The sequence below is a fragment of the Salvia hispanica genome, chromosome 6 (assembly GCF_029641045.1).
Source record: "Salvia hispanica isolate PSC_SH4W2 chromosome 6, Shi_PSC_v1, whole genome shotgun sequence".
NCBI lineage: Eukaryota > Viridiplantae > Streptophyta > Magnoliopsida > Lamiales > Lamiaceae > Salvia > Salvia hispanica.
The window spans coordinates 33,275,147-33,302,977 of record NC_142697.1 but is presented as its reverse complement, the minus strand read 5'-3'; the positions used below and the strand labels follow the sequence as shown (position 1 = coordinate 33,302,977).

At 35.4% G+C, this 27,831-nt stretch overlaps 1 protein-coding gene across 1 annotated transcript in view; it reads left to right on the top strand.

The window, feature by feature from the left end:
• The first annotated feature begins 293 nt into the window (after positions 1-293).
• LOC148923637 (uncharacterized) overlaps positions 294-27,831 on the top strand; it is a 52,784-nt gene continuing 25,246 nt past the window's right edge. Inside the window, exons 1-2 of the mRNA XM_089061564.1 lie at positions 294-495; positions 1,281-1,625. Of these exons, the coding sequence (XP_088917690.1) occupies positions 294-495; positions 1,281-1,625 (547 nt within the window). The remainder of the gene's footprint in view (positions 496-1,280; positions 1,626-27,831) is intronic.

Below are 27,831 nucleotides of genomic sequence, written 5' to 3'. Positions count from 1 at the left end.
GATGAGGGTGCATGCATGGGATACTTTAGAGTTTGTTTGTTAGTTAGAAAACTAGCCGTTAGAGGCAGTTTTCTCTTTGGTTGTAACAAACGAGTTGAATCATCATTCACTCGTCTTGAGCTTGTATATAGCAAATTAGGTGAGATCAAAGTGTGGTAGATTTGTAACAGAAACTCTCTCCTTCATCAATAATAGATCTCTCTCTTTACTTCGGTAAATCGTTGTGTTCTTCAAGATTTCTTCGTTAGATCTCAATTCAACTTCAACAGTCCTCGTCCTCTTCTTTCTTTGCGATGGCCCCCTCAGCCTCCCCCTTCAGAAGCATGCCGTTTAGGAAGCTCTCTGGCTGCTACGAGTGCCGGATGGTGGTCGATCCGGTTCTTGGCATGGCAAGAGATCCTTCGTTGAAGAACACCATATGTTCTTGCCCAAAATGTGGCAAGGTTTTCATGAAGGCTGAGAATTTGGAGCTTCACCAAGCTGTTAGGCATGCTGGTAATTTTTGTTTTATTTTAATTTTTAAGGCTTTTCATTTTTTTGGATTGTGATGTTGAGTTTGTTTTGTTTTTGTGTCGAGATTTTCAAATTTTGATTTTTTGGGTCAAAGTTGGGAGTGAGCATTTCAATGCCTTCTAGTAGTTCTTTACAATATAATGTGATTAATTAATTAATTGAAATTGGAACTTCTTCACAAATTATTATTTTAATTTAGTCCTTTCTTCCATGTTGCTTACTTCAAGTATTTTTTTAATATACAATTTTTGCTTAAAATTCTTCACCTATAATGCACGTGTAATTTACATTATATTCTCATAAAAATAAAATGGAATTGTATTGGGTTATTTTCACTTACTTGGTCTTCGAAGATAGGCTCATTATTGCACAATTTCTCATCCATTTCGCTTAATTCAAAATTCCATTAATGATTCTATTTATGTAAGTGTGCGTGTGCATGTGATGGGCTTTACAAGAATTAATGGCACAGAATTACAGAAAAAAACTATTTTTTAATATACTTTAATTTAATTTTGCCTATGTGATTTAATTTTGTTATAGGAGGGTATTTTTTGTACATGTTAATAAAAAAATAGTAATAAATTAATGTTCTTAGTTAACATTTAAACCTCTTTACATTTTCTCTCATTTCTACTTATTCTAGAGAAATAAATGATTTGATTCAAATAAATAAAAAATATAGTTCTAATAAAAATTATTCTTTCTCAAACTAACTAAATATTTTATTATATCACTAGCATTACTGATTTAAAAATCTTAATCAGTGTGTGAATTGGGAGCTGAAGATACAAGGAAAAACGTAGTGGAGATCATCATATTCCAATCAAGCTGGCTGAAGAAGCAGTCCCCAGTTTGCAAGATTGATCGCATATTAAAAGTCCAAAATACCCCCAAAACCATATCCAAATTTGTGGAGTATAGGACACCATCAAGGCCAAATCCACTCGCCTCCCCAAGAAACATCCCCGTTAGCAACGAGCTCCTCCGCTTCCACTGCGCCACCCTGATGTGCTCGCTCGGCCTCGACGGCTCCTCCAATTTGTGTAACTCCATCCCCTCGTGCACTATCTGCAGTATCATAAAAAACGGCTTCAAAGTCTCCTCAAAAGGTATTTTATTAGGTCAGTTTGGTCAAATTCTGGTCAATCTTATATAAAGTTTATAAATTATATTAAATTATGAAAGTTGTAATGTTATGCTATTTTTTCGTTCGTGTACAAGACAACGTCTTTTTAGTGGTGAATAGCGACAAATGTCGTATAATTGCGGCTAATTATATTGTTACTTTTTTTTGGAAAGGTATATTAACAACTACGACTAGTAGAAAAGCCCACGATAGTTGTAGGGTGGCGGCAGACGAGGGGAGGAGGGTGATGCTGGTTTGTAGGGTGATTGCCGCCCGGGAAAAGAAGAATCCGGAGGGGAATGTGGAGGACTATGACTGTAACATCCCGAATTTTCGAACCCTAACTTTAGAGCCTTAAAATTTATTATTAATGACGTGAGAGATGTGATTAATTTGATGGGTGAATTTATTGCATGAGTTTCTTTGACCGGGAAGTTTGAAAAGTCAAATTTGTTGATTAGGTGATGTGGCATGTGATTTATTAAATTATGAGGTGAATTATTTGTTTAAGGGTGAGTGAGAATATTAGAGAAAATTTCCATAAATACTAGCCACCTAATTCTTGTGATTTTCGAACCCCCTTGATTTTGGAGAAGGAATTCTATTTTTTTTCCGGATTTAATTTAATTCTTGGGATATTTATCCAAATTAAATCCAAAACCCAATTATTCCTTATTTCTATGAAAAAATCGACACCCCCTTATTTATTAGTGATTTTCGAAAATCACTATATTTGGGAAGGAAAAAATTATTTTATTTTATTTGATCCCTTAATTGATTTCCTTCCATACCTAGAATTCAAATATTCTACCAAATCTTTCCATACCTTAAGAGATCTTGCCATATCTTATTCTAGTGAATATTTAAAAATCCATTCCTTATGGGAAAACCATTTCACACGCCTATTCCTATTATTTTTGGGAGGATTTTTATTTTATTTTGCTCCGTGATATTTTATTCTACTCCGTAAAATATCCAAATTAAATCATATGCTAAAGAATAGCATGAAAATCGACATCCCCTTATTTCTCCACCAAAATCACGCCACTTCTCCTCCCCAAATCTTCTCAAATATTTAATTTATTTTATTAAAGATATTATATTTGCACTCTATAAATCCATGAGAAAAATCCTACACTAGAAAACCAAAAATTGCGTCTTTCTCTCTACGCAATACATGCCATTTTATTTCTTCTTTTCTACTCCACAATATTTATTTTATATAACTGTGTAGAATCAAATCTTCCCAAATATTCTATTTAATTGCCTAAAGATCTTATTGAACTCTATATATATGGAGCCAAAAACCTAACCCTAGCCATAAAAAAATCGCCTACCACCCCTATCTCACGGTTCTCTCCCTCTCTTCATACTCTCTCAATTTTCTTCTATTTTCTCCATTAATCCTTCATCCTTTGAGAAGAATTTGAGTTTGAACATCAAGAATTTTTTAAGAACCAAGTCTCTACTTTGTTTCTACCGATCGTTTTTCTCTAGAAAGGTATTTTGTTTATACATGAGTTCTTCTTCTTCTTCTTCTTCTTCTTCTTCTTCTTCTTAATCGGTCTTCTTTAATCCTCATGCATCTAGTTTTGAGTGAACGTGGGATAAAAGGGAATATGGAACACATGCGTGTGAGTGTGTGCGTGCGTGTGTGTTGTGTGGTATGTACATGTTGGCAAAATACTCTTGTGTGGCATATGTTGATGTTAGATCTAGAATTGAGATGCAAATGAAAGTCATATGATGAACATGATCTTTGATTGGTAATATTAAGATAAATCGATGGGAAAAGGGAAAGCTTTGAGACATGCATGAGTTAGGAGTATGTAATGAATCTGATTTGTGATATGTGCCTATGTGATTAAAAAGGTGAAACCTTAGTTGCGAAGCTGGATAACAAAGGAAAGAACATACTTGAAACCGAAGCAAATCGAGGTGGACTTTATTCTTAAACTCCCTTTTATGTGCAAATTTATGAATGTGGAGAAATAAGGGTGGTTTAACTGTTATGCCATGCCTATGTCTGTTTTGTTGTGATATTGTGCGCCTGATGCCCAGTTTGAGAGTTCGCTCCATTGGGCTATAGGGCTATAGATATGTTTAACGAATTCGGGTCTGAGTATGGGCCGCAAACCCTATCAGGCTGTGTACACGAGGGGATCGGGAGCCGTCCTTGCTAGTCGGCCGGTCTCGTGGGCGAAAAGTGTGGCCACACTTTCGTCGCACCATGGAATGATTGTGATTATTGAATTGCTGAGGAAAAATGGGGAGTTATTTTGACTGGCCAGTCTATGGAAAATATATTTTGTGATACTCGTGATATTCTCTTATAACTTCTTAAAACTCGAGTTCACTTGGTAAGGGTGACATAACTTATAAAATGTTTTGGCAATGAGCTCACTGAGTATTTCAAAATACTCAGCCCTGCATGTGATTTCCTTATGTGCAGGTTGAACGATGACGAGCGGTGGCGGGTGTTGAGCATGTTAATTAATTAAGATGGTTATTTTGAACTTCAAGCGTAGTTGTGTCTTCATACATAGCTATTCTTTCTCTTGGTCACTTTTCCGCTGAGTTTTTGATACACTTATGTTTATTTTGAATATTTTGCACTCTCCTTTCGGTTTAGAGGCCTTAGACTATCTTGTGGTTTTTATCTTGGAAACTATGTCATACTCTTGAGATTCTTGAACGTCATTTATTATACCTTCCTTTTTCTTATTCAAGTTTCTAGGGTAAGTTTGTTGTTTTAAATGCTCTGATAGTCTTTCTAATCTTTTGGTCAACACTCTTTAAATGAAACCCTAGCCCTTGTTCATTTCTTCGAGTCTGTTTGGTAGCAGTTGCCGCATTTATTGTACCCTAGGAGGACGGGCTGTTACAGTTGGTATCAGAGCCTCAGTTCTTTCCGCTCTGGACCCAAGAGTCCTTCAAATTCTTTTTCTTTCTTCCCTTGTAACCCTTTACTAATGTATTGAATACGGAAAGCTCAACACCGCAACTCATCCCGTTCAACCGTGAAGAAAGAGGTATGAAATATTACTATGACTTTTGGATGAACCTGTTTTACTTTTGAAAACTCCCAATGGAAAATATGTTGATTGTGAAAATAGAAAGCATGCCTTATGATGATTCCTAGGAGTTAGGAAATATTATGTGCTTGTGAAGCGATGCTTCTCGAATAATGACTTGTCGAATATGTATGAGAACTTGTGAAAATTGTGAAATGCGAGACGTGATTACGTGAGATTATTTTACAATGCTTGCAACACCTAGACCTGAATTACTTGTTACTTAGCATGACTTAGCTATACGATCACAGCGCTTATATCAACAATAGAGACGCGAAATGACTAGTATGAGACTTCAAGCTATGCTTGAAATTATCAAGTGCCTAAGAAGTAGGCTAGGACTTAGTTGTAAGAGGACGACCGCAATATCACTTTCCTGAGTGATAGAACCAATGAAAAATATATATAATTTTGAACTTTGGTGTATCCTTACAATGACGAGATCATCCCTAAGATCTAATAAAACTATGCACTCTTGCATACCATGCCAAAATGGCGATGCAACACGAATACGACGACGTTCATGACACATTAAGACCACGTGTATACCGACAATCGGAAATGACTATGCGACATGCGAGAAGAAGACTTTGAAGAAGCGACCATCCGAAAAAAAATAGTTATTAATTTCGACAATACGATGAATCTCAACTTGGAATCCACGGTTTCATAGAACGACATTGCCATGTTCAGGCTCGGGAAAAGTGTGCGAGGGAGTGCGACCTTCGTAGCTAGAATGAACAACTCTTCTTAGTCAACAGTACTTACTTGGACCCCAAGAAAATTTTTCGGAACCTCTCGATTAACAGTGAGCCCTTGTTTATCTAAGACCTTGTTTGACTCACAATTTGCAAGTGATGTCCATTATTTCTTTTCCTATATCGAGTCATGACTCACTTGGCTTGAAAATTTGGTGTTTGCCCTTGTAACCTTGGACATCTTGATTGAGTAGTCTTCTTTAATTCGTCATTCATAAGGACGATATTTGATTTTATGAGCCTCCGTCATTGAACTTCGTTTCCTAAAGTTGTTTGCAGTTATGACCTTTAGTATGATCACATCTCCTGACCTGTTTTCTTCAAATGATGGAATATTCTTCTTGGAATTTTGTTCACCTCTTCAGTTCGCCAGTTCTTTCTAGCAGAAGTGAAATTCTTTTAGCTCGGTTTCACTACATATATTGTTTCATACTCAATGATTTTTCTTTCTTCAACACCAAATTAAGGCTATCATGTTCTCTTCTTCCTTAACAGATCGATCGTATTAAATTTTTGAAAAAGTTCCATTCACTTTGAGTTGCCTTTAACAACCCGTGAATCCATTGATGTGATTTCTTTTTTTTCAATAACATAATGTCGTTGAACCATTATTAGTGTATATAAGGACTCGACGAAACGTGGAAGGAAAAGCGCGAATAACTGTCTTAGAAACGAAGATTCCCGACACGATACTATCTTTGTACCGTCATATACATGTCCACCCCATTTGCAACACCATTTGGAACCACACATACTTGTTAACCCTTTGTGACGATATCGAACGTGGCGGCATGAAGCGCTAAACGCGAGGCAAGCGACAATTGTGAATCTTCGAAATGCGAAAATATACGAACCCTTTGCCTTGGAAACGAAAATTCCATTTATTCTTGATATGATAGTACCTTCGCACCTCCATCATTCAACACCTACATATCCATCATACTCTCAGCGTCACTTGAAACCTTATACACTATTGACTTTTATTCTCGATCCTGGTGCTGGCGCTGCGCTTTCCCTTTTGTGGATGCCCAACCGATATCACGCACCTATGCGATACCACTATGCAAAGAATAAGGTTTTCCCCGTAGAGACCTACCAAGAGTTCGAATGGGACGGAAAGTCCTTTCTTTTGACCTACGTCACCAAATCCTATGACCGTTGGATGGATGCGTACGCGTATGGAGGAGTTATCATCACGCGGGGATCTCGAGACTTATCCACGGCCTGCCGACCCCTTGGAGCGAATGGACTGCCCAAGTTGCTATACCATTTACGTGGTTCAGTCCGCCCGAGTACAAGCCTCGAGGCGATATAGTTGGCCTATTAGGAGTACTGCTTCCAGCCATGGCCGCTGCAAAGGACGGACCGCCGCATAGTCCCCCACCGCACAAGTACCTGCCAAGCCAGGCCCGCCGATGGATGTATCGTTGTGATGAAGAGCCATATGTTGCTCGCGTTCCTAGGAAACCAAGACTTAGGACTCGTAAAACTAATCCTTTGACCATACATGGGAATATGGAAGAAATGTGTGCAATAACCCCTCCGCCCCCCACATTACGGTGAAACAAGCGAGGATGAGGAACCCTACAAGAAAGGGCGTGATGTGGACATGGAAGGCGCGGACGAGGACGAGGACCCCGAAGAGGACATGAACGACATCGACTAGGAGTGATAGTCGTAGGATACTTTGTTTTGTTTTCCCCCATGATACGATTGTTTTGCTCGACTTTTGCGTACCTTTTCTACATTTTGCCCTCTTTATTTTTTTTTTCCTTTGATACTAAGACCTCATTGAGGCAACATTTTAATTGATATGCCATGAAGAAATTTTTCCACCTTTTGCTATCTTGTGATGCAATGGATTTTATTGTCTTTTCATACCATTGTGAAATTTCTATCGCTACTTCATCATACCATCGCATGATGACACCCTACCGCGCAACCGTTTTCCAATGCCTTATTGCACCTTATGCTTCGCTACTTCATAGTACAGTTGTCTTTGTGACACTTACACTCTAATTCCTTTTGCCAAATAAGCAATGATTCTTTTTCCATCCTATGACGCAATTGATCCTCCAAATGTTAACACTTTGACACCGCTCTTTTGTTATCCACTTTGATATCTGGTGATGCGCGAACACCCCACCATTTCAATTTGATACGATTAACCCATGGACTCTGTTATTCAACTAAACCACATGATTGCAAATAACTCGTTTAATGCTTAGTCAGAATGCCGCCGAGACGCAATAACCGTGAACCGACACCTCAGCCCACCAATGAGGAAAGCGTGATGCAGTCAATCCCGCCACCACCACCTCCACGAGTAGATAGGGAAGTCGTAAAGCTATTCCTAGACCAAAAGCCTCCTACCTTCGACGGGATGGGTAAACCCGCAAGGGCTGAAACTTGGATACGCGCTTTGGAGCTCATCTTCAAGACCTTTGTGTGCAACGATGCGGAGAAGATGATCTACGTGACGCATCAACTGACCGGGTCCGCCGACTTTTGGTGGGATACTAAGTTAAAGAGCATGCCTCAGGATCGAGTGGACGGGATGACATGGGAGGACTTCAAGATCGATGTCTATGACAAGTACATACCCAAAAGCTACCGCAAGGCAAAGGCAGCCGAGTTTCACAACCTCACCCAGGCACGTATGTCCGTGACCGAATATGACCGCGCACTTTGTGACAGGACCCGCTATGCGCCGGAACAGACGGATACCGATGAGAAGCTGGCCGATAAGTTTCGTGAGGGCCTAAGGCACGAGATTAGGATGGCATTAGCAGTCCGTGGGACCCTTACGTACGCCGAGGCGCTAGCCCTCGCACTGGATGTTGAGGCAGTGATGCCCAAAGAGAGGAGCGCGAGAAACACTACGCTAGCACTACCCCCGCCACGCCCTAACCATGATAAGAGGAGATGGGACGAGAGTAGGACCCACTACGATAGCAAGCGATACCGCCCCACCCAGAACCGACCGCCGTACGGAGGAGGGCAGACTTCGTTCAACCCAAGGAGCGACCCCCGGGCTAGGCCACCCCAATGTAACGTTTGCGCCAAGTACCATTTTGGGGAATGTAGGGGACCAAACCCGACTAGGTGTTTCAACTGTGGAGGGAACGGTCACGTGTCTAGGGAGTGTCCGAGTAGGAATGCGGGAAACGGGGGAAGGCCAAACCATCAGGGATTTCGACAGCCGCCGAGAACGCCACCAGCGGGATCGGGAGCGAACCTGGATCAACCGCAGCGGCAACAACAACCTTTTCGTCCAAGGCCGCCTGCCCAAGCTAGAGCGTACGCCATGAGTCAGAAGCAGCCCAGGATTGAGCAAGGAAATCACGAGAGTGGAAATTTGGCAGGTATAGGCGAAATCTTCGATACCCCTATTGTTGTTTTGTTTGACACGGGCGCGTCACATTCTTTCATATCTGAGTTATGTGTGCATACCTTGAGCTTGCCTATTAAAGAATCTGAACATAGAATGATGGTGTCCTCACCAGTAGGACGGATAGTAGAGATTTCCCAAATTTGCTCGAACTTAGAAATTGCCCTAGGAGAACTTAAGATAGTTTCCCACGATCTGCACGTTATGGCAATGAGGGACTTCGATATAATCCTTGGAATGGAATGGTTGACCATAAACTTCGCGACGATTTGTTGTAAGGAGAGGCAGATATCCCTAGAAGCCCCGGAAAAAGAACCCATCGTATACCACGGAATCTCGATGAACCGGCGAACCGCTATCATCTCTGCGCTACAAGCCGCCACGATCAGATAAGTTAGCTAGGATCTACATACAAGAAATCGTGCGATTACATGGAGTCCCAGTGACAATTACGTCTGATCGTGACCCGAAGTTCACCTCAAAATTCTGGATTAGCCTACAACGCGAACTAGGAACCCGATTAAACTTTAGCACGACATTCCACCCACAGTCTGACGGACAATCTGAAAGAACGATTCAGACTCTCGAAGACATGCTAAGGGCCGTGGTGCTCGACCGAGGTGGAAGTTGGGAGACTGCACTACCTTTGAGCGAATTCGCTAACAACAACAGCTTTCAGGTAACGATCAACATGGCGCCGTACGAAGCACTATATGACAGAAAGTGTAGATCACCGCTATACTAGGATGAGGTTGGCGAACAAAGGGTACTCGGACCCGATGCCATTGAAGAGATGGTCGAAATCGTTCGACAAATCCACGCGAGAATGAAGGAAGCCAAGGACAGACAAAAGTCTTACGCTGACGTCCGACGAACCGACTTATAATTCCAAACCGGCGATAAAGTTTTCCTCAAGGTATCCCCACCGAAAGGGATAACACGTTTTGGGGTTAAAGGGAAACTGAAACCACGTTTTATCGGACCGTACGAAATTCTTGATGGAGTAGGACCCGTAGTTTATCGTTTAGCGCTGCCGCCCAGCCTTGGGAATGTGCACAACGATTTTCATGTGTCGCAGTTGCGAAAATACGTGTTGGATCCGAAGCATGTGATTCGCTACGAGGAAGTTGCCGTAAACCCGGACCTGGGCTACGAGGAGCAACCCCATGTGATCTTGGATCGGAAAATTCAAACTTCGAGAAATAAATCTACCGCCTTCGTGAAAATACAATGGAGAAACCACGGGCCCGAGGAAGCCACGTGGGAGCTTGAGGATAAGATGATGGAACTAATACTCGGAACTTTTCCCATAGAGGTACCAATTTCGGGACGAAATTTCTTTCAAGTGTGGTAGGATGTAACATCCCGAATTTTCGAACCCTAACTTTAGAGCCCTAAAATTTATTATTAATGACGTGGGAGATTTGATTATTTTGATGGGTGAATTTATTGCATGAGTTTCTTTGACCGAGAAGTTTGAAAAGTCAAATTTGTTGATTAGGTGATGTGGCATGTGATTTATTAAATTATGAGGTGAATTATTTGTTTAAGGGTGAGTGAGAATATTAGAGAAAATTTCCATAAATACTAGCCACCTAATTCTTGTGATTTTCGAACCCCCTTGATTTTGGAGAAGGAATTCTATTTTTTTTTCCGGATTTAATTTAATTCTTGGGATATTTATCCAAATTAAATCCAAAACCAAATTATTCCTTATTTCTATGAGAAAATCGACACCCCCTTATTTATTAGTGATTTTCGAAAATCACTATATTTGGGAAGGAAAAAATTATTTTATTTTATTTGATCCCTTAATTGATTTCCTTCCATACCTAGAATTCAAATATTCTACCAAATCTTTCCATACCTTAAGAGATCTTGCCATATCTTATTCTAGTGAATATTTAAAAATCCATTCCTTATGGGAAAACCATTTCACACGCCTATTCCTATTATTTTTGGGAGGATTTTTATTTTATTTTGCTTCGTGATATTTTATTCTACTCCGTAAAATATCCAAATTAAATCATATGCTAAAGAATAGCATGAAAATCGACATCCCCTTATTTCTCCACCAAAATCACGCCACTTCTCCTCCCCAAATCTTCTCAAATCTTTAATTTATTTTATTAAAGATATTATATTTGCACTCTATAAATCCATGAGAAAAATCCTACACTAGAAAACCAAAAATTGCGTCTTTCTCTTTACGCAATACACGCCATTTTATTTCTTCTTCTCTACTCCACAATATTTATTTTATATAATTGTGTAGAATCAAATCTTCCCAAATATTCTATTTAATTGCCTAAAGATCTTATTGAACTCTATATATATGGAGCCAAAAACCTAACCCTAGCCATCAAAAAATCGCCTACCACACCTATCTCACGGTTCTCTCCCTCCCTTCATACTCTCTCAATTTTCTTCTATTTTCTCCATTAATCCTTCATCCTTTGAGAAGTATTTGAGTGAACATCAAGAATTTTTGAAGAACCAAGTCTCTACTTTATTTCTACCGATCGTTTTTCTCTATAAAGGTATTTTGTTTATACATGAGTTCTTCTTCTTCTTCTTCTTCTTCTTCTTCTTCTTCTTCTTCTTCTTCTTCTAACCGATTAATCGGTCTTCTTGAACCCTCATGCATCTAGTTTTGAGTGAACGTGGGATAAAAGGGAATATGGAACACATGCGTGTGAGTATGTGTGTGCGTGTGTGTTGTGTGGTATGTACATGTTGGCAAAATACTCTTGTGTGGCATATATTGATGTTAGATCTAGAATTGAGATGCGAATGAAAGTCATATGATGAACATGATCTTTGATTGGTAATATTAAGATAAATCGATGGGAAAAGGGAAAGCGTTGAGACATGCATGAGTTAGGAGTATGTATTGAATCTGATTTGTGATATGTGCCTATGTGATTAAAAAAGTGAAACCTTAGTTGCGAAGCCGGATAACAAAGGAAAGAACATACTTGAAACCTAAGCAAATCGAGGTGGACTTTATTCTTAAACTCCCTTTTATGTGCAAATTTATGAATGTGGAGAAATAAGGGTGGTTTAACTGTTATGCCATGCCTATGTCTGTTTTGTTGTGATATTGTGCGCCTGATGCCCAGTTTGAGAGTTCGCTCCATTGGGCTATAGGGCTATGGATATGTTTAACGAATTCGGGTCTGAGTATGGGCCGCAAACCCTATCAGGCTGTGTACACGAGGGGATCAGGAGCCGTCCTTGCTAGTCGGCCGGTCTCGTGGGCGAAAAGTGTGGCCACACTTTCGTCGCACCATGGAATGATTGTGATTATTGAATTGTTGAGGAAAAATGGGAGTTATTTTGACTGGTCAGTCTATGGAAAATATATTTTGTGATACTCGTGATATTCTCTTATAACTTCTTAAAACTCGAGTTCACTTGGTAAGGGTGACATAACTTATAAAATGTTTTGGCAATGAGCTCACTGAGTATTTCAAAATACTCAGCCCTGCATGTGATTTCCTTATGTGCAGGTTGAACGATGACGAGCGGTGGCGGGTGTTGAGCATGTTAATTAATTAAGATGGTTATTTTGAACTTCAAGCGTAGTTGTGTCTTCATACATAGCTATTCTTTCTCTTGGTCGCTTTTCCGCTGAGTTTTTGATACACTTATATTTATTTTGAATATTTTGCACTCTCCTTTCGGTTTAGAGGCCTTAGACTATCTTGTGGTTTTTATCTTGGAAACTATGTCTTACTCTTGAGATTCTTGAACGTCATTTATTATACCTTCTTTTTTCTTATTCAAGTTTCTAGGGTAAGTTTGTTGTTTTAAATGCTCTGATAATCTTTCTAATCTTTTGGTCAACACTTTTTAAATGAAACCCTAGCCCTTGTTAGTCCGTTTGGTAGCAGTTGCCGCATTTATTGTACTCTAGGAGGCCGGGCTGTTACAATGACTCCGTTGCCGGAGCCGCTGGGGCTTATTCGAATTTGGATGAATTGTATGTTTTTAATCCAAAGGCTATATTGCCATGTTTTGTTGTAATCTATAGAGATTTTTTATATATGTGGGTATCATAGATCATTTGCTTGATTTCCAACTATTCAATTAATTTTTTGTGCATATGTAATGATTTTGTAATTTTGGAATTATGGTTAAAGTAAACACTAATTTTATGCAAGTAAAGATTAGTCAACACGAAAAAGTGAAGCAAAGTGTCGAACCACTATCGAATGGTAATATATTCTCCGAACTAATTGTCTTGTCTTTACATCGAAAAAGCCAAACTAACACAAGAATTTATCATGCCAAAACTCAATAAAATGATTGAGTTTGATCACAATAACTAAGGCATATAATAGAGCAAGAAAATAATAAGTATAAAAAGAAGCAAGTAAAAAAAAACAAACAAAGAGAAATGGAGACTCACAAAGATATAACATTCACATGGAATGGTGATGACCTCTTTTTTCCCCGCTGGAGAAAGAGGGCGGACTACTAGTAGGAGTACATTATTTCTAAAAATTTTGAATTGGAGAAATAAATGAAAAAAATGGCTGAAGGCCTAAAACTTTTTCTCGAGGAAGACGACGGCACTAAAAAAAGTTAATACTCCATGTGTTCCTTAAAAATAAAAATTCTTTTTTTTTGTCGTCTCCTAAAAATAGAAACTTTCACTTAGAAAATTTCTTTCTCTCTAATGAGGTGAGTCCATTTTCCACTAACATACTTTTTTTTCTACATCCTTTTTTATTTTACTAATTTTGTATAAAATTCTTGCTGTTTTAAATGTTTCTATTTTTTGAAGTGCCGTATTTGAAGTATATTACTTTACTAATTAAACACTAAATTTTAGTAGTTCATACGCATTTAAATTTGTTAGGTGTGGAATAGTATTGATTGTTTAAAGGGAAACAAGTTTTTATATACGTGTTTTTTTTGAAGGAAAAATTTAATAAATGTTTGAAACTAATGCGCAAATATAACAGATCCCAATTCCCACACGTTATTTGATTTGAATTTTTGAACAGACCTCTATTCTTGTTGGGGTTAATACGCAAGTGGTATTCGTTGAAATATTCACGTGGAAATTTGTGGTGGCAATTGTGACATGCCTAACCCGAAATATGCATTATTTTCTCATTAGCATTATTATCATTGCATATTACAAATATTATTTGCAGTAGAAAATATTAAGATAGTAGCATCAAAACATTTTGATGCAATATGTCATTTTCAATATGTCATTTTTTGGGTTAGGGCTGTCACCAACAATTCTCTATTTTTATTCTAAAATATCTAATATTATAATAAAATAAATATAGGTTTAGGGTTTAGGGTTGAGAGTTTAGCGTGAATTTTTTTTAGATGAATTAAGTATTTATAGATGATTTTGGGGTTGAACTAAAGGATAAAAGAAAATGAAAAAAAATAAAAAAAATTGTGAGAAAACGGTATTAAACGGTTATATTAGGTGGAGTGGACTTTTTTTTAAAAATTTCGCTGATTTTTTTTAATAAAACTTAAAAATACAGCGGGAGGCGAGTGTGCATCACCGCCAATCCAGATAGCACCACATGGCGGGGTGCGTGGTCCCGCCAGATCAGGACATACTCGCCCAAGTGGGCATTACTGCCAGTCCATGATTTTGATTGTTATGGAATATTGCCTTTCACACACACAAAAACACACACACACACACTAGTATATATATGTAGCACTATAGAACAAACATATATTCATTAAAACTGTTTTTCTCTTTTCGCCCTAGTAAATTTCCTTTATATTTTCTACACCTCACCATTTCAGTATTCATCATGAAATTCAGAAACCTTGATATGAAAATTGTTTCAGCCGGCAATCTTCCAAAAGTTCGGCGTTTCTTGAAGATGAAAGTCTATGCCGAGGTTTACTTCAACGGAGAGCCCAAAACAAGCATCCGAACCACCGTGGACATGGCTGGAGAGAGGAACCCTAAATGGGACCTCCAGCTCAATTACACCATCAACAAGGCCTCTCTCCGCAAGCCCGGGCTGGAGGTAGTGGTGAAGCTCTACTGCAAGAGAACTCGGGGAGACAAGTACATCGGTGAAGTCAATATACCGGTCAAGGCCCTCTTCACCAGGCGTAGGGCTGGTCAAGAGGCGAGCTTCGATGTAGCTGGGACCGAAAATGGGAAGCTCAACATTTTGTATAGTTTTGGGAGGATGTTTAGGGATGAGGAGCCCTCCTGTTGGGTAGAGGCGATCAGGGCCGGGCTCAGGGTCTTGTTCGTGGTGATGGTACAGGGTACGTGGTTCGCCTTGTCTGGAGGCATCTAAGATTTTTTTTCTAATATTGATGTTGTTAGTATGTCTTGAATCTGTATAGTTTGACGCTAGCCGAGCGGGGGTCTCGTTGCCCGTGGACGTAGCCAACACAACGTTGGTGAACCACGTTTATGTTGTGTCTCTTTACGTTTCTGTTTGTCTCGATTACACAATTACTCTATTCTGTCACAACAAATATATCATGTCAAACATAGCTTGTTTTCTAATTTCTTGGCTATTAATGTTTCTTCATGTTTTTATTAGGTCTTTCTTCTTTAAGAAAGTACTAGCAAAATGTGTGTACGTATGCATACATGTGTCTATAATTTTGAGTTTTGATCTAACTTTAAATTGTCTTCTTCTTCTTCTTCGAAAATATTCAAACGACCGAGGACACCCCCCCCCCCTCTTTATCAAACATATCTAGGGTTCAATCTCCATCGGTCTCGTTCCCGGTTCTTCGGTCCCAAACGCGGTCGATGTGGCTATTTTCTGCACTTCATTAATTTTAATTTGCTGTCTTAGTTGATTTTTGCAGAGAATTATTGGAGTGGGGAAGGTTGAGATTAATTTTGGTGAATGGTGAATGATTTTATTGCATTATAGTATAAAAGTATTTATGTAAAAATAAGGGTTTATTTTTTCTCATAAACATTAATTTCTGGCTGTAATAACATAACTGTAGTCCTAATTATCTAATTTAATCCATAACTTGTTATTTATCTCTCGTTACCATCTATATCTCTAGTAAATGTTGTAGAACGACAAGAAACGACAAGATATACATGTACAAGCAAGCAAAATGTGTCTTCTCTTCTTCTCTTTTTTATCAAACAAATCTAGGGTATAATCTCCACCGATCTCGTTTAATTTCCGGTCATTAAAAGGCACCATGTGGTCGGCAACGAATTCCAACTTGGTCCCCACGGCCCACACACAAGGCAATTTTTTCCAGGGAATTATTGGCGTGAAAATGGTTGATTTTAATCTCGGTGATTAATTCATGAATGGTTTTATTTTGAAATATGGTAAATAAAATGGTGATATTTTTGTCTTCTAAAAATAAAGTCTTCATTCATCAAGTGGTAGTTATCTACTCTCTCCATGGAAAATTCCCATCAAAGAATTCCACCAATTTTATTTAAAGGAAAAATTCACCCCTGAACAATTTCAAAGAATTACAGCATTCAATCTACAAAATTAATATTATACTACAAATTAAGATTAAAAAAATGAAGAAAAATATTAAAATATACTTTCTTCATTCCAATAAATATTAAAATCTGATTTGTGGTATAAGATTTATGCAGTTTTATTTCATGAGTTAATAAACATATAAGAAATTAAGGGATTGTTCACATTCTCGTTCATGTAATTACAAAATTGGATCAGATTTGGGAAAGTATGGCCCACCAAACATGAATTCAATCTACCCGTTCAGTTAATTAGATTTGATCGTGTGAAAGTAGTCAGTTACCTGTCAAATTAATGGTAAGTTAGACTATGTTTATTGACAACTATTTTATCCAATCTAATCCAACTGACTACTTTAATAATATTTAATTAGTTTCTATCCCATTAAAAATGAAACGTTTCCTTTTTTGGTTATTCTATTAAAAATGAAACGTTTTCTAAAATAGAAACAACTCTATCTCTACTTTTTCATCTCTCTTACTTTACCCTCTCTTCAATAACTCACAAAACAACACTACATAAAATTTCGTGCCAATTTCAAATATTTCATTTTAAGTGGGACGAAGGGAGTATTATTTTATAATTTATCAATAACCACCCAACCATACCATTATATATTTATTTTACTTGAAATATTTTATTATTACACATTAACTTTTTTAAAAAAATACAATAATTGACAAACTAAAAATTATAAATATAAAAAAGGGAAATTGGTCTCTAAAACCATAAACTTTGCCTAAAATTTGGTATTTCCCATGAACTTTGAAATTGGTACATAATATCACGAACTTTGCATTTTGTTTGGTATTTCCCGAACTCACTCAAATAAGATATTTTCATCAAAATCTTATTTAACATAGGCAACCGTGATATGTTTTATAATATTTGAAATCACTTTTTAAGTTCATAACATGTAGCATAAAAAGTCACGTTGAAAACCACGTTGATTTAATTGTGTCAAGTATGATAAAAGCCTCGTATGTTAGTCAAATATAGTAATAAACATGCCGTGGGAAATACCAAACAAAATGCAAAGTTCGTGATATTATATACCAATTTCAAAGTTTATGGGAAATACCAAATTTTAGGCAAAGTTCATGGTTTTAGAGACCAATTTCCCTATAAAAAATACAAAATTGAAAGATTATATGAAGAGAAAAGATGAATTCTTTTATAATAAATCTATAGCAAATGAGGTCTCTATTTGTAGAGGAAGAAAAATTATGAATTTTGGTATAATTATTAAAAATATTTAATAAAATATATAAAAGATATTAAATATACAACAAAATATTTATTAAACCAATGAAATTGTGCCATTTGGCATAACCTCATTGGTTGATAAAAGAATTTGTGAATGAGACTAGAGGTCGGTGGTTGCCTTCAAAGGGACCTAGGCTGAGATGAAAGAGACCTCCATTTGAATTTTTCCTTTTTCTTTTTAATGAAAGAAATGACACGTACAACTAGAAATAAAATGCATACGTTTTGAGAGAGAGAGAGAGATAATAATGGTCGAATAAGGCTTCAATTGTGCAGTCCCTTGTCTAGATATTCGGCCAGACAGAATTGAAGCATGTAAACTGACTAAGTGATTTTCTTATAAATTGGGCACAAAACCAACTACATCTGGAAAAGTGAACGACGACAGAGATTGGAATAAATAGATATGATATTATTTTTATTTATATAAATATTTTTTATTTTTAATAGGATAATTTAAAAAATAAATATTTTATTTTAATTTAGCTACCGGCCTACCGCCTTTTAAAACTCAATAAAGCTATGCAACCAAATTTTGTACAACCAAAAATTAGTTTATTTAAGAAAATATAATTTATTTATGCATTTAATTAAAAAGTATAGACATACATATAGTATAGGGAACGTTCATAATATTATGGTATTTGTGTATAATTTTTTAAATTTTTTTTAATCATAAAATATAATTAATGCATATTTTAATTCAAATTTGAAAAATAATAGAGAAATAATTCAAATATAAAAATAAAAAATTGAAAATGAGGCCAAAAACTAATAAAGTATTTTTAATTTGTTAACCAACTATATTTAGTATTTTAATATTTAATTAACACATCAAAATTACTAATATGATCTTGTTTTGGTTGTACAAAATTTGGTTGTTTATCGTTACTCTTTAAAACTTGCGACGAAAAGTATTTGTCTAATATTATGACTTTTTTTTAAGTAGTCTGCCATTCTAAATTCTACATAGAAGTGACACATGAAATTTAACTATAGTGGGCCAGGCCGAGACTTGTACGACATACGACATGGACCATATAATATCTTTTAATTTGGTTGGAATTAAAGTAGACTTATAAGTTATACGTTGCACGACCTAAGTAGTTTTTTTCATATAAAATTGAAAATGTAATTAAATAAATTATGATAAAAAGTAAATTATATAAAAATTTTAAATCACTAATACAATAAAGATTAATGACATTAATTACGAAGCAATCTTAATTGTATTATGTTATTATATTTTTTGGTAATGTTGAAAAATTAAAATATCTTTCCATATTTTTTTTAATAAGTTAAATTTTAATCTTATAGTTATGTTTGAATTAATTACATTGTTCATCATTCCGTTTAATTATTAATCATATAACATTCAATAATTTCACTAATAGAAAAAAAATCGATTGACAATACAAAACTAATCAACTTCATTAATAAAATATTATAGATCAGAATGCAACCAAGAAATGAAATCAGCAAAAAATAGTATAATCCAGAATCATTTATGCTCATGCAGATCTGACCACCGCCCATTAGCATCCATCTATATCCAATAGCCTTCATCTTCTCTGCTCATCGTCTCCAACACTGTCATCGTCCTGTGTCGACACCATCTTCTCCATTAGGCTAGTTTGTTCTCATATGTAGATAAGAACTTCAAACAAAAGTCAACTAAATACTCCATATTACAATTTCAATAAATATTATCATTCACGAACAATGCAAATACAACTTTGCGTTTTGTACTATAAAATTTATAAACTACTTACCAATTTCAAAATCAAATTTGGCAAGGGGAATGCTTCCATGATTACAACATTTGATTTATAAAGTTGTGGTAGTTTATAGTTCACTAAGAGAGATTAGTTCCATTACCATGGTTTCAACCATCCTCTCTATCCTCTCTAGTAAGAACAAAACAATAAATATTAGTAACATAATAATCACACAAAAAGAATGCGTAAAAGGGTTAAATATAAAAAGATACTATTGATAAAGATCAAGAACAACAGTGAAAACAAATTCATTTTGTAGAAAATTCAGTGATGCAATAGATTATAGGTGAAAATATGAGAATGTGGATAATAAGCTAGCAAATGACATATATATATATATATGTGTGTGAAAAAAAATATAAAAAAAATTATAATGTGTTAAAATTTACATTAAATTATTATTAATACAATTACTAATAATGTGTAATAATGTGGCGGTTAAAGTCAATGACTTATTATTGAATATTGAAATTAAATCAAAATTATTAAAAATTTGTAACTGCCAAAAACTTATAAAACCTTATTGAAGAAAACTTGCATGCCACATTTATAGCTCTAATTAGTGTAACGGCCCATTCTATTGCTATGGACATATATTATTAGTGTAAGATTGAGATGATTTGATTTAAATGAGGTTTATAATTGGTGAATTGTAACAGCTATATTAAATAATTGAATTAATTTTTTGATAGATCAACCAAAATATCTAATATTTACCATACAATCCAAAACTTACAAATATTTACAATTAAGGCTAAAACTCGCCTTTTATAGATGTATAGATAGATATTTAAATTTATTCCCAAAACTCTTAAATATTCAAAATAAGGCTAAAACTCATCTTTTATATATTGATAGCTATTATTAAAAATGTGTTGTAACGTCCTTTTCATCAAGTCTCTATATATATTTGATCACTTGATGGAGAAAACAAATATTTTTTTTTATTATAAACATGGATATACATCTAAACCTTTTGGTTTCAAAAGTTAATTTTTGTAGCTAATGCAAGCAATTGATCTCATCATAAATTTATAACGGTCAATCATTCATATTCATATTATAATAATTTCACTTATTCTAATTAATAGATAATGGTTTCAATAATTATAAAAATCGGTTATACCATTCCATTGGTTTCTTTTTAGTCCATTTTAACAAAAAATGTTATTCCTTCCGTCGCACTATAAGCGAGATGGTTTTTCTTCACTCGTTGTAAAAACAATAATAGTAATAAAATAGTTAAAATGGAGATGATGTAACATAAAAGAGAATAATATAGAGAAAATTCTTATCTATATTATTGTTTCTTTTTTATTTTTGCACTCATTTTGACATTTTGATATCGTGTTGACATCACTAGAATCACAAAAACTACCGTGTACAAGAAATGTCTAAAATACCATTTCAAATTAATTAATACAAAATGAATTTTCACGTGGCACCACTAAATACCACTAGATCCTATAAATCTAATAGCTAGAAATTAGTACTCCCTTCGTCCGCGATTAGGAGTCCCGGTCACTTTTGCGCACCTATTTTATAAAAATAATAAAAAATAGTTAAATTTGAGAAATGATAAAGTAAAAAAGAGAATCATGTTGAGAAGACTCTTGTCAATATTATTCTCTCTCTTACTTTACCATTTTTTCATTTTAACTATTTTTTTATAATTTTTATAAAATGGGTGTGCAAAATTGATTGGGACTCCTAATCAGAGACGGAGGGAGTAGTAATTATGAATTAGCTAGTCAGTAGTAATAATTGACCACATCCCTATAAGTAGTTCCATTTGAGTTGGACCATTTCCTTTTTTAGAAATTATAATTCACTTGACCATGTTACTTTATTTCATCTTTACTTTACTATATCATACATTTTCTCTCTTCCACTTAACTTATTAAATATGTACAGTACTAAAAAAGAGTGCTCTAACACTAATGAAATGGAAGGAATACTCTAGCTAGTCAACTCAAGTCTTCAAACATTAGTTCGTATGTTAAAACATGCAAATAAATATGTTATATGTCCAATATAAGTTCACTATTTTAATTACTATGGTGTGAATAATTGAATTAATTCACTTTTGTATTCGCGGCAAAAGCATTTGATTCAACACTTAGATTTGTGGATATTCTTCGATGATTAATCGAATAATTTCCAATAACGTTACATTATACAATTTACAATCTACGCTATTTATTCTTGCAATTTTACTAATGGGTGGTTGGCAATGACGATACCCTCGGCATTGGGTCAGGCCATTAGTTATTGGGTTGTTGGGCCAAACCTCATCTTTTCTCAATTTTCAAATTAGTGAACTGCATTTATATTGTAATTATGGGGAAGAAATTAGGTGATGGGTTGTATAGTCTGCTATCATATTTGCACCAAATTTTATAGTCTAAAATACTTATATTTTTAAAAAAATACTTCCTCCACATATTTTAAGTGACATTTTTTTAAAGATATTCCACTCTAAATAATACATTTTTTAAAATAAAAATATCACTTTTTCTGTTTTTCTCTCTCTTACTTTATTTCTTTCCATTTAACTCACAAAACAACGCTACATAAAATTTTGTGGTGGATTAAAATATATTTCATTTAAAATGGAACAGATGGAGTATATGTTAGTACAATTTTTATTGGTAAACAAATTGCAACATTGACTGGTGGTTGGTACTTAATACACTAAAACAATGTACGTAAAAGTAGTATTTACTTTGGGTGGTACTTACAGATGAAATACACTAAAATAATGGATGTAAAAGTAGTATTTACTTGATTATGTATTGTTTACTTGATTATGTACTATATCTTTTGTTCCACAATAAATTTCCATTTTTTACTTGCACCGATTTCAAAAATTGTTGGATTTTGAAAAATATGGTGAGAAGATAAAGTTAAAACAATGGACGTAAAAGTAGTATTTACTTTGGTTGGTACTTACAGATGAAATACACTAAAATAATGGATGTAAAAGTAGTATTTACTTGATTATGTATTGTTTACTTGATTATGTACTATATCTTTCGTTCCACAATAAATTTCCATTTTTTACTTGCACCGATTTCACAAATTGTTGGATTTTGAAAAATATGGTGAGAAGATAAAGTTATTAGAACGTGGATCTTATTTTTATAAATTAATTTATAATAAAATATGAGTATTATGAATTATTAGAAATATAAGGTGTCCACTTGTTCAAACAATAGTAAAAGGGGAAATACGATATTTTTGGCTGAAAATTGAAACAGATGAATGGATGGAGTAGAAGTTGGGTGCATTTTGTGGATTCATAAACTGAAATATTGTTTGGTATTTGAATAAAATAATCCTAATAGTTTTTCAATTTTCCCAAAATAATTTCAGCGACACCGATTTCAAATATGAAAAAATTTATACAAATAATGAAGTAAAGGCTATATTAGTCTACTATCATTACTTTCACTATATTTTTCCCTATTTTCTTTTGCTTTACCAATTGCACATTAAAACTGGTGTAATTCAAAATTTCATCTATTTATATACAGTACTCCTTCCTTCCCAAGTTACTTAAGTCGTATTTCTTTATGAGTTGTTCCAAGTTACCTGAGTCATTTCTGTTTTTGGATAAAAACAAAACATCTAATCTCACCTACTTTACTTTTTCTTTTACTTTACTCTCTTTTCTTTTTGTTACTTTATTCTCCCCTCTACTTTATTTAACTCACTAAATACAAATTTCTTAAATCTCGTACCGAAAAGAAACGACTCAAGTAACGTGGGACGGAGGGAGTATATTAAATCATGAAAGTTTTGATTTTATGCTATTTTCTCATTCGTGTACAAAACAGCGTATTTTTAGTGGTGAATAGCGACAATTTTGTATAATTGCGGCTAATTATGTTGTTATTTTTTTTTATAGGTATATTAACAGCTGCGACTAGTGGAAAAGCCCACGATAGTTGTAGATTGGCGGCGGACGAGGGGAGGAGGGCGATGCTGGCTTGTAGTGTGATCGCGGCCGGGCTAAGAAGAACCCGGAGGGGAATGTGGCGGACTATGACTCCGTTGCCGGAGCCGTTGGGGCTTATTCGAATTTGGGTGAATTGTATGTTTTTAATCAAAAGGCTATATTGCTATGTTTTGTTGTAATCTATAGAGATTTTTGATATATGTGGGTATCATAGATCATTTGTTTGATTTCCAACTATTGTTGAATTTTTTTGTGCATATGTAATGTTTTTGTAATTTTGGAATTATGGTCAGATGTACGGAATGGCTGAAGGCCTAAAACTTCTTATCGAGGAAGACGGGCTCTACCGAAAATTAATACTTTATCTATCTTCTAATAATAAAAATTCTTTCTTTTTTAGGTGTCTCCTAAAAATAGAAACTTTCACTATTAGAAAAAAAATTTCTCTCTAATAATGTGAATTCATTTTTCAGTAACGCATTTTTCTTCCTATATCTCTTTTATTTTATTAATTTTGCATTAAAACTCATGTTGTTTTAAATATTTATGTTTTCCAAATTAAGTGACGTACTTGATATGACATAACGCATAACTTACTAAACTAGAGCCAGAAACCAAACTGTTAATGACAAATTGTTTTGAAATAAATACTAATGGTCTAATTAATTATAAAATATTTTTTAATTCCATAGAGACATTTGAAGTATTTGTATATTAATTTACAAATTAAACACTAAATTTTAGTAGTCCATACGCATTTAAATTTGTTAGTTGTGGAATAGTATTAATTGATCGTTTAATGTGTAAGTAACGGGAAACAAGTTTGTAACTACATGTCCTATATATCCTACTCAAAAGTCATCATTTTCAGTGTGTGATAGTTGATCCATTCACTAGACTTATTCAACAGGAGAACTTGTTTTAACATCGTTATTGGCTAGTGTACTTTATTAAAATTCTGAAAACCTAATTTCATATTGGTAAAGCTACTTGCATAAATTAAATATAGGAAAAAAGCAAATGGGTGAGGGGCCCAAGGGCCTCCCCGGCCCCACCGTGTCTCCGCCCATGGTTATTATTAGGCGAAAGTGATTTGCATCATGTCATTATATTTTTGCTTTTCAATTCATTCATGCACACAATTTTTTTTTATAAAAATTATTTAATGTTTTTTTTAAGGCAAAATTTATTAAATGATTGAAACTGATGTTAGTTTGACACTAAATCACGAATAGTTACACATCCCAATTCGCATAAATTTCATTGCATAATATGATTCACACGTTATTTGATTTGAAGTTTTGAACAGACCTATTCTTATTGGGTAACTGGAGTACTAAATAATGCGCAAGTGGTATTCGTTGAAATATTCACGTGGGAATTTTTTGGTAGGAATTCTCTATTTTTAGTTTAAAATATTAAATATTATAATAAATTAAATATATATAAAGTGAGGGGAGAATATTAGAGAGAGAACGAAAATGTTGAGAGTTTAGTGTGAATTTATTTTAGATGAATGGAGTTAATTTGGGAATGAATTGAAGGATAAAAAAATGAAAAAAATAAAATATGTGAGAAAAAGGGTATTAAATGGCTATATTAGGAGAATTTTTTTCTTTTAAAAATTTCACCGATTTGTAAGAGAACAACTTAAATATATAGCGGTCGAAACAGACGCTCACTCGCGGAAGGCGAGTGGGCGTCACCGCCAATCCAAGCAACACCACGTGGCGGGGCGCGTGGTCCTGCTAGATCAGGATATACTCCCTGCGTCGGGCGCCTCGCAGCGGTGGCCCACCATGACAAGCCAGTCTTTCCCTTATCACCATTGTGGGTGTTCTAAGAGAGTAAAATATGTGATGAAATAAAAATAAAGTAAGAGTGATGGTTTTTTTTGTAAAAAAAAAGAAATAATTTGACTTTGTTGGGATGTCCTAAAAATCAATACGACTCAATTTAGTTGAGATGGAAGGAGTATTGTTTTTTCACAAACACACATATCGATACACATACACAAAATATATATAGTGAAGTCGAGGGTTAATCCATTGTAAACTACTATTAGATTTTCAGATTTGATGTCAAAAAATGACAAATAACGTCAATACAACGTCAATCGAGTGACATTTTTTAACGTTATTTATTATTTGTTGACATCAAATTTTAAAATTTAATGCTCCAGATTCTAATTTGTAATTTGTACTAATCATTTATAAGATTTATAAGAGTAGGACTTTAGTGAAGTCCCTATCAATATTGTTGTTAAAGGGAAACTTCCTCATACACATTTAATAACGGAATATTGCCTTTTTCACACACACAAACACACACACTAGTATATATATGGAGTACTATCGAACATACATATATTCATTAAAAAATCAGTTTGTTTTTCTTTTTTCTCGTCCTAGTAAATTTCCTTTATAGTTTCTGAAGGGATCAGACCACTCGGGATTCGCTAATTACCGGGACCTCTTTTATTGATTGGTTCTGAGATAGCTAATCTCAGAGGTACAAGCCAAATACAACCGTGGAACCTTGATTACACACTAAGTACAATGTTACAAACAAAAACCCTAGACTAAGCTTAAGAACTCCTTAGTTCTTGAGAGTCCATCTTTTCTGGTTGTACCTGCACACTTAGTAGCTGGATTAGTCACACAAGAGATTGATCCCGAAGGATCTAAACACAAAAGAGACTAAGTCAGAGAATCGGGCCACGAGTGGCTCAGGTCACAGCAGTGACTGCACTAGGCCTCAGACCTCCCCAATCCTCACAGCAAGTCACAAAGGAGAGCACCGTTGAACGAACTCAAACCAGAGATCAGTGGAACCCTAGATCTCACCGGCCAACGCACACCACGACTGTCTCACACGCGGACTCACCCACACAATCCCAGAACACAGCCAAGAACACATGTCACGACCACATTCTCCCTAGTGGTAGTGACTGCATCTATACGTGACTAAATAACACTTTAGAAATAATGAAACGGGGTAAACATGATTGATAAGTTGAATATAGGACATTAGTCTCATAGGCGAATGTGAATCAAGGCCAAAATAAAATCAGAGTGCGGTCTAGGTTCATAAATTCCTAGTACAAGTCCTAATGCAGCGGAAAAGTCCAAGACAAAGTAGTATGTATGGAGACATACTACCTTGGGCTACCTATCTACTTATTTAAGGATCGTTCCCAACACCTTCGCCTGCTCGTCCACGTTCAACCTGCACATTTGAAAAATAACATGCAGGGCTGAGTATTTGATATACTCAGTGAGCACATTGCCAAAAACAGTTCTATTTTTAATTGTCAAGCCACAGCTGAGTGATCACGGGGTTTTTATTAAAATGGCCCGAGTCACTAAATCCTTTTCTTTCATAAAGATTTTGATTGCGCAATCTCGTAACATAGATATACCATATCTGAAACTGATGTGAACCGGGAATGTGGCCACATTCCACGACGGTCACTGGACCGGCCAACTCCTTTGTTAGCTCACGGTCCCCTTATGTGTACACTAGTCCGAGTAGGGTTTGCGGCCCTACTGGGACCCGAATTCGATTTAACTTAAATTGGCATAGCCAAGCAGATAGGTAATCATAAAACAAAACATGGCATGACAACATACTTGAGCAAAAATTCACATTCTCATACTGAAATCATGTTTTGAAAGAATGCCCACCTCAAAAGCTAAAGCTCTTTCCGTAGTTTCCTTAACTTGGCCTTAGATGATGTTCGTAGACGCCCCTTTAGGAAATAACATAATACTTAATTAGACTTTGATAAATCAATTAAGCTTAAACGTGGATGCATCCTAAGTGTGTGCTCTTTTGTTCTTTTCCTTAAATTTTTCTAGAAAGGTTCTAGAATTCTTGAATATTAATTAAATCAGTAGATTTAATTAATTTAAACCAAATGCTTAACTAGAGGGTGTTACCTCCTATGCCATTTATTCAAGCACTAAAATAGACTCGAGGTCTATTCATCGTTAGCGCATAAAATTCTGAAAAATATTTATTCGAGCACTTAAATTAAGGTCCGGAAAATTTAACTTAGCTTCGTGGAAATAATTAGCGGACTATTAATTATTTAATCCATAACATAGGAAGGCCTATGATTTAATTAGATTCCTAGTCCATACTTTAATTTAGTTGGTGGCCCAACTTAGTACTTTATATCACTAGCCCATCTTCCATTTAAACTCTAGCCTGTGTTTTTAGTTAGTAAGGGCCCAACACTTTCTTCTTCTCATTTCCATCGACCTCTCTCTCAACATTCTCAAATCCAACAAAAATCCCCAATTTGAAACCCTAGTTCTTCTCGCCGTTCGCCGTCGCCACGCCGGTCGTCAGGTCGCCGTTGTCTCGCAGTCGGCGCCTCCAGCTATGGACCGGCGACGAACCCGTGCCGCTGCCATCGTGCGAGGATTTGGAAACGGCGTCTCTGTCTAACGCTGCCATCCGCCGCCGC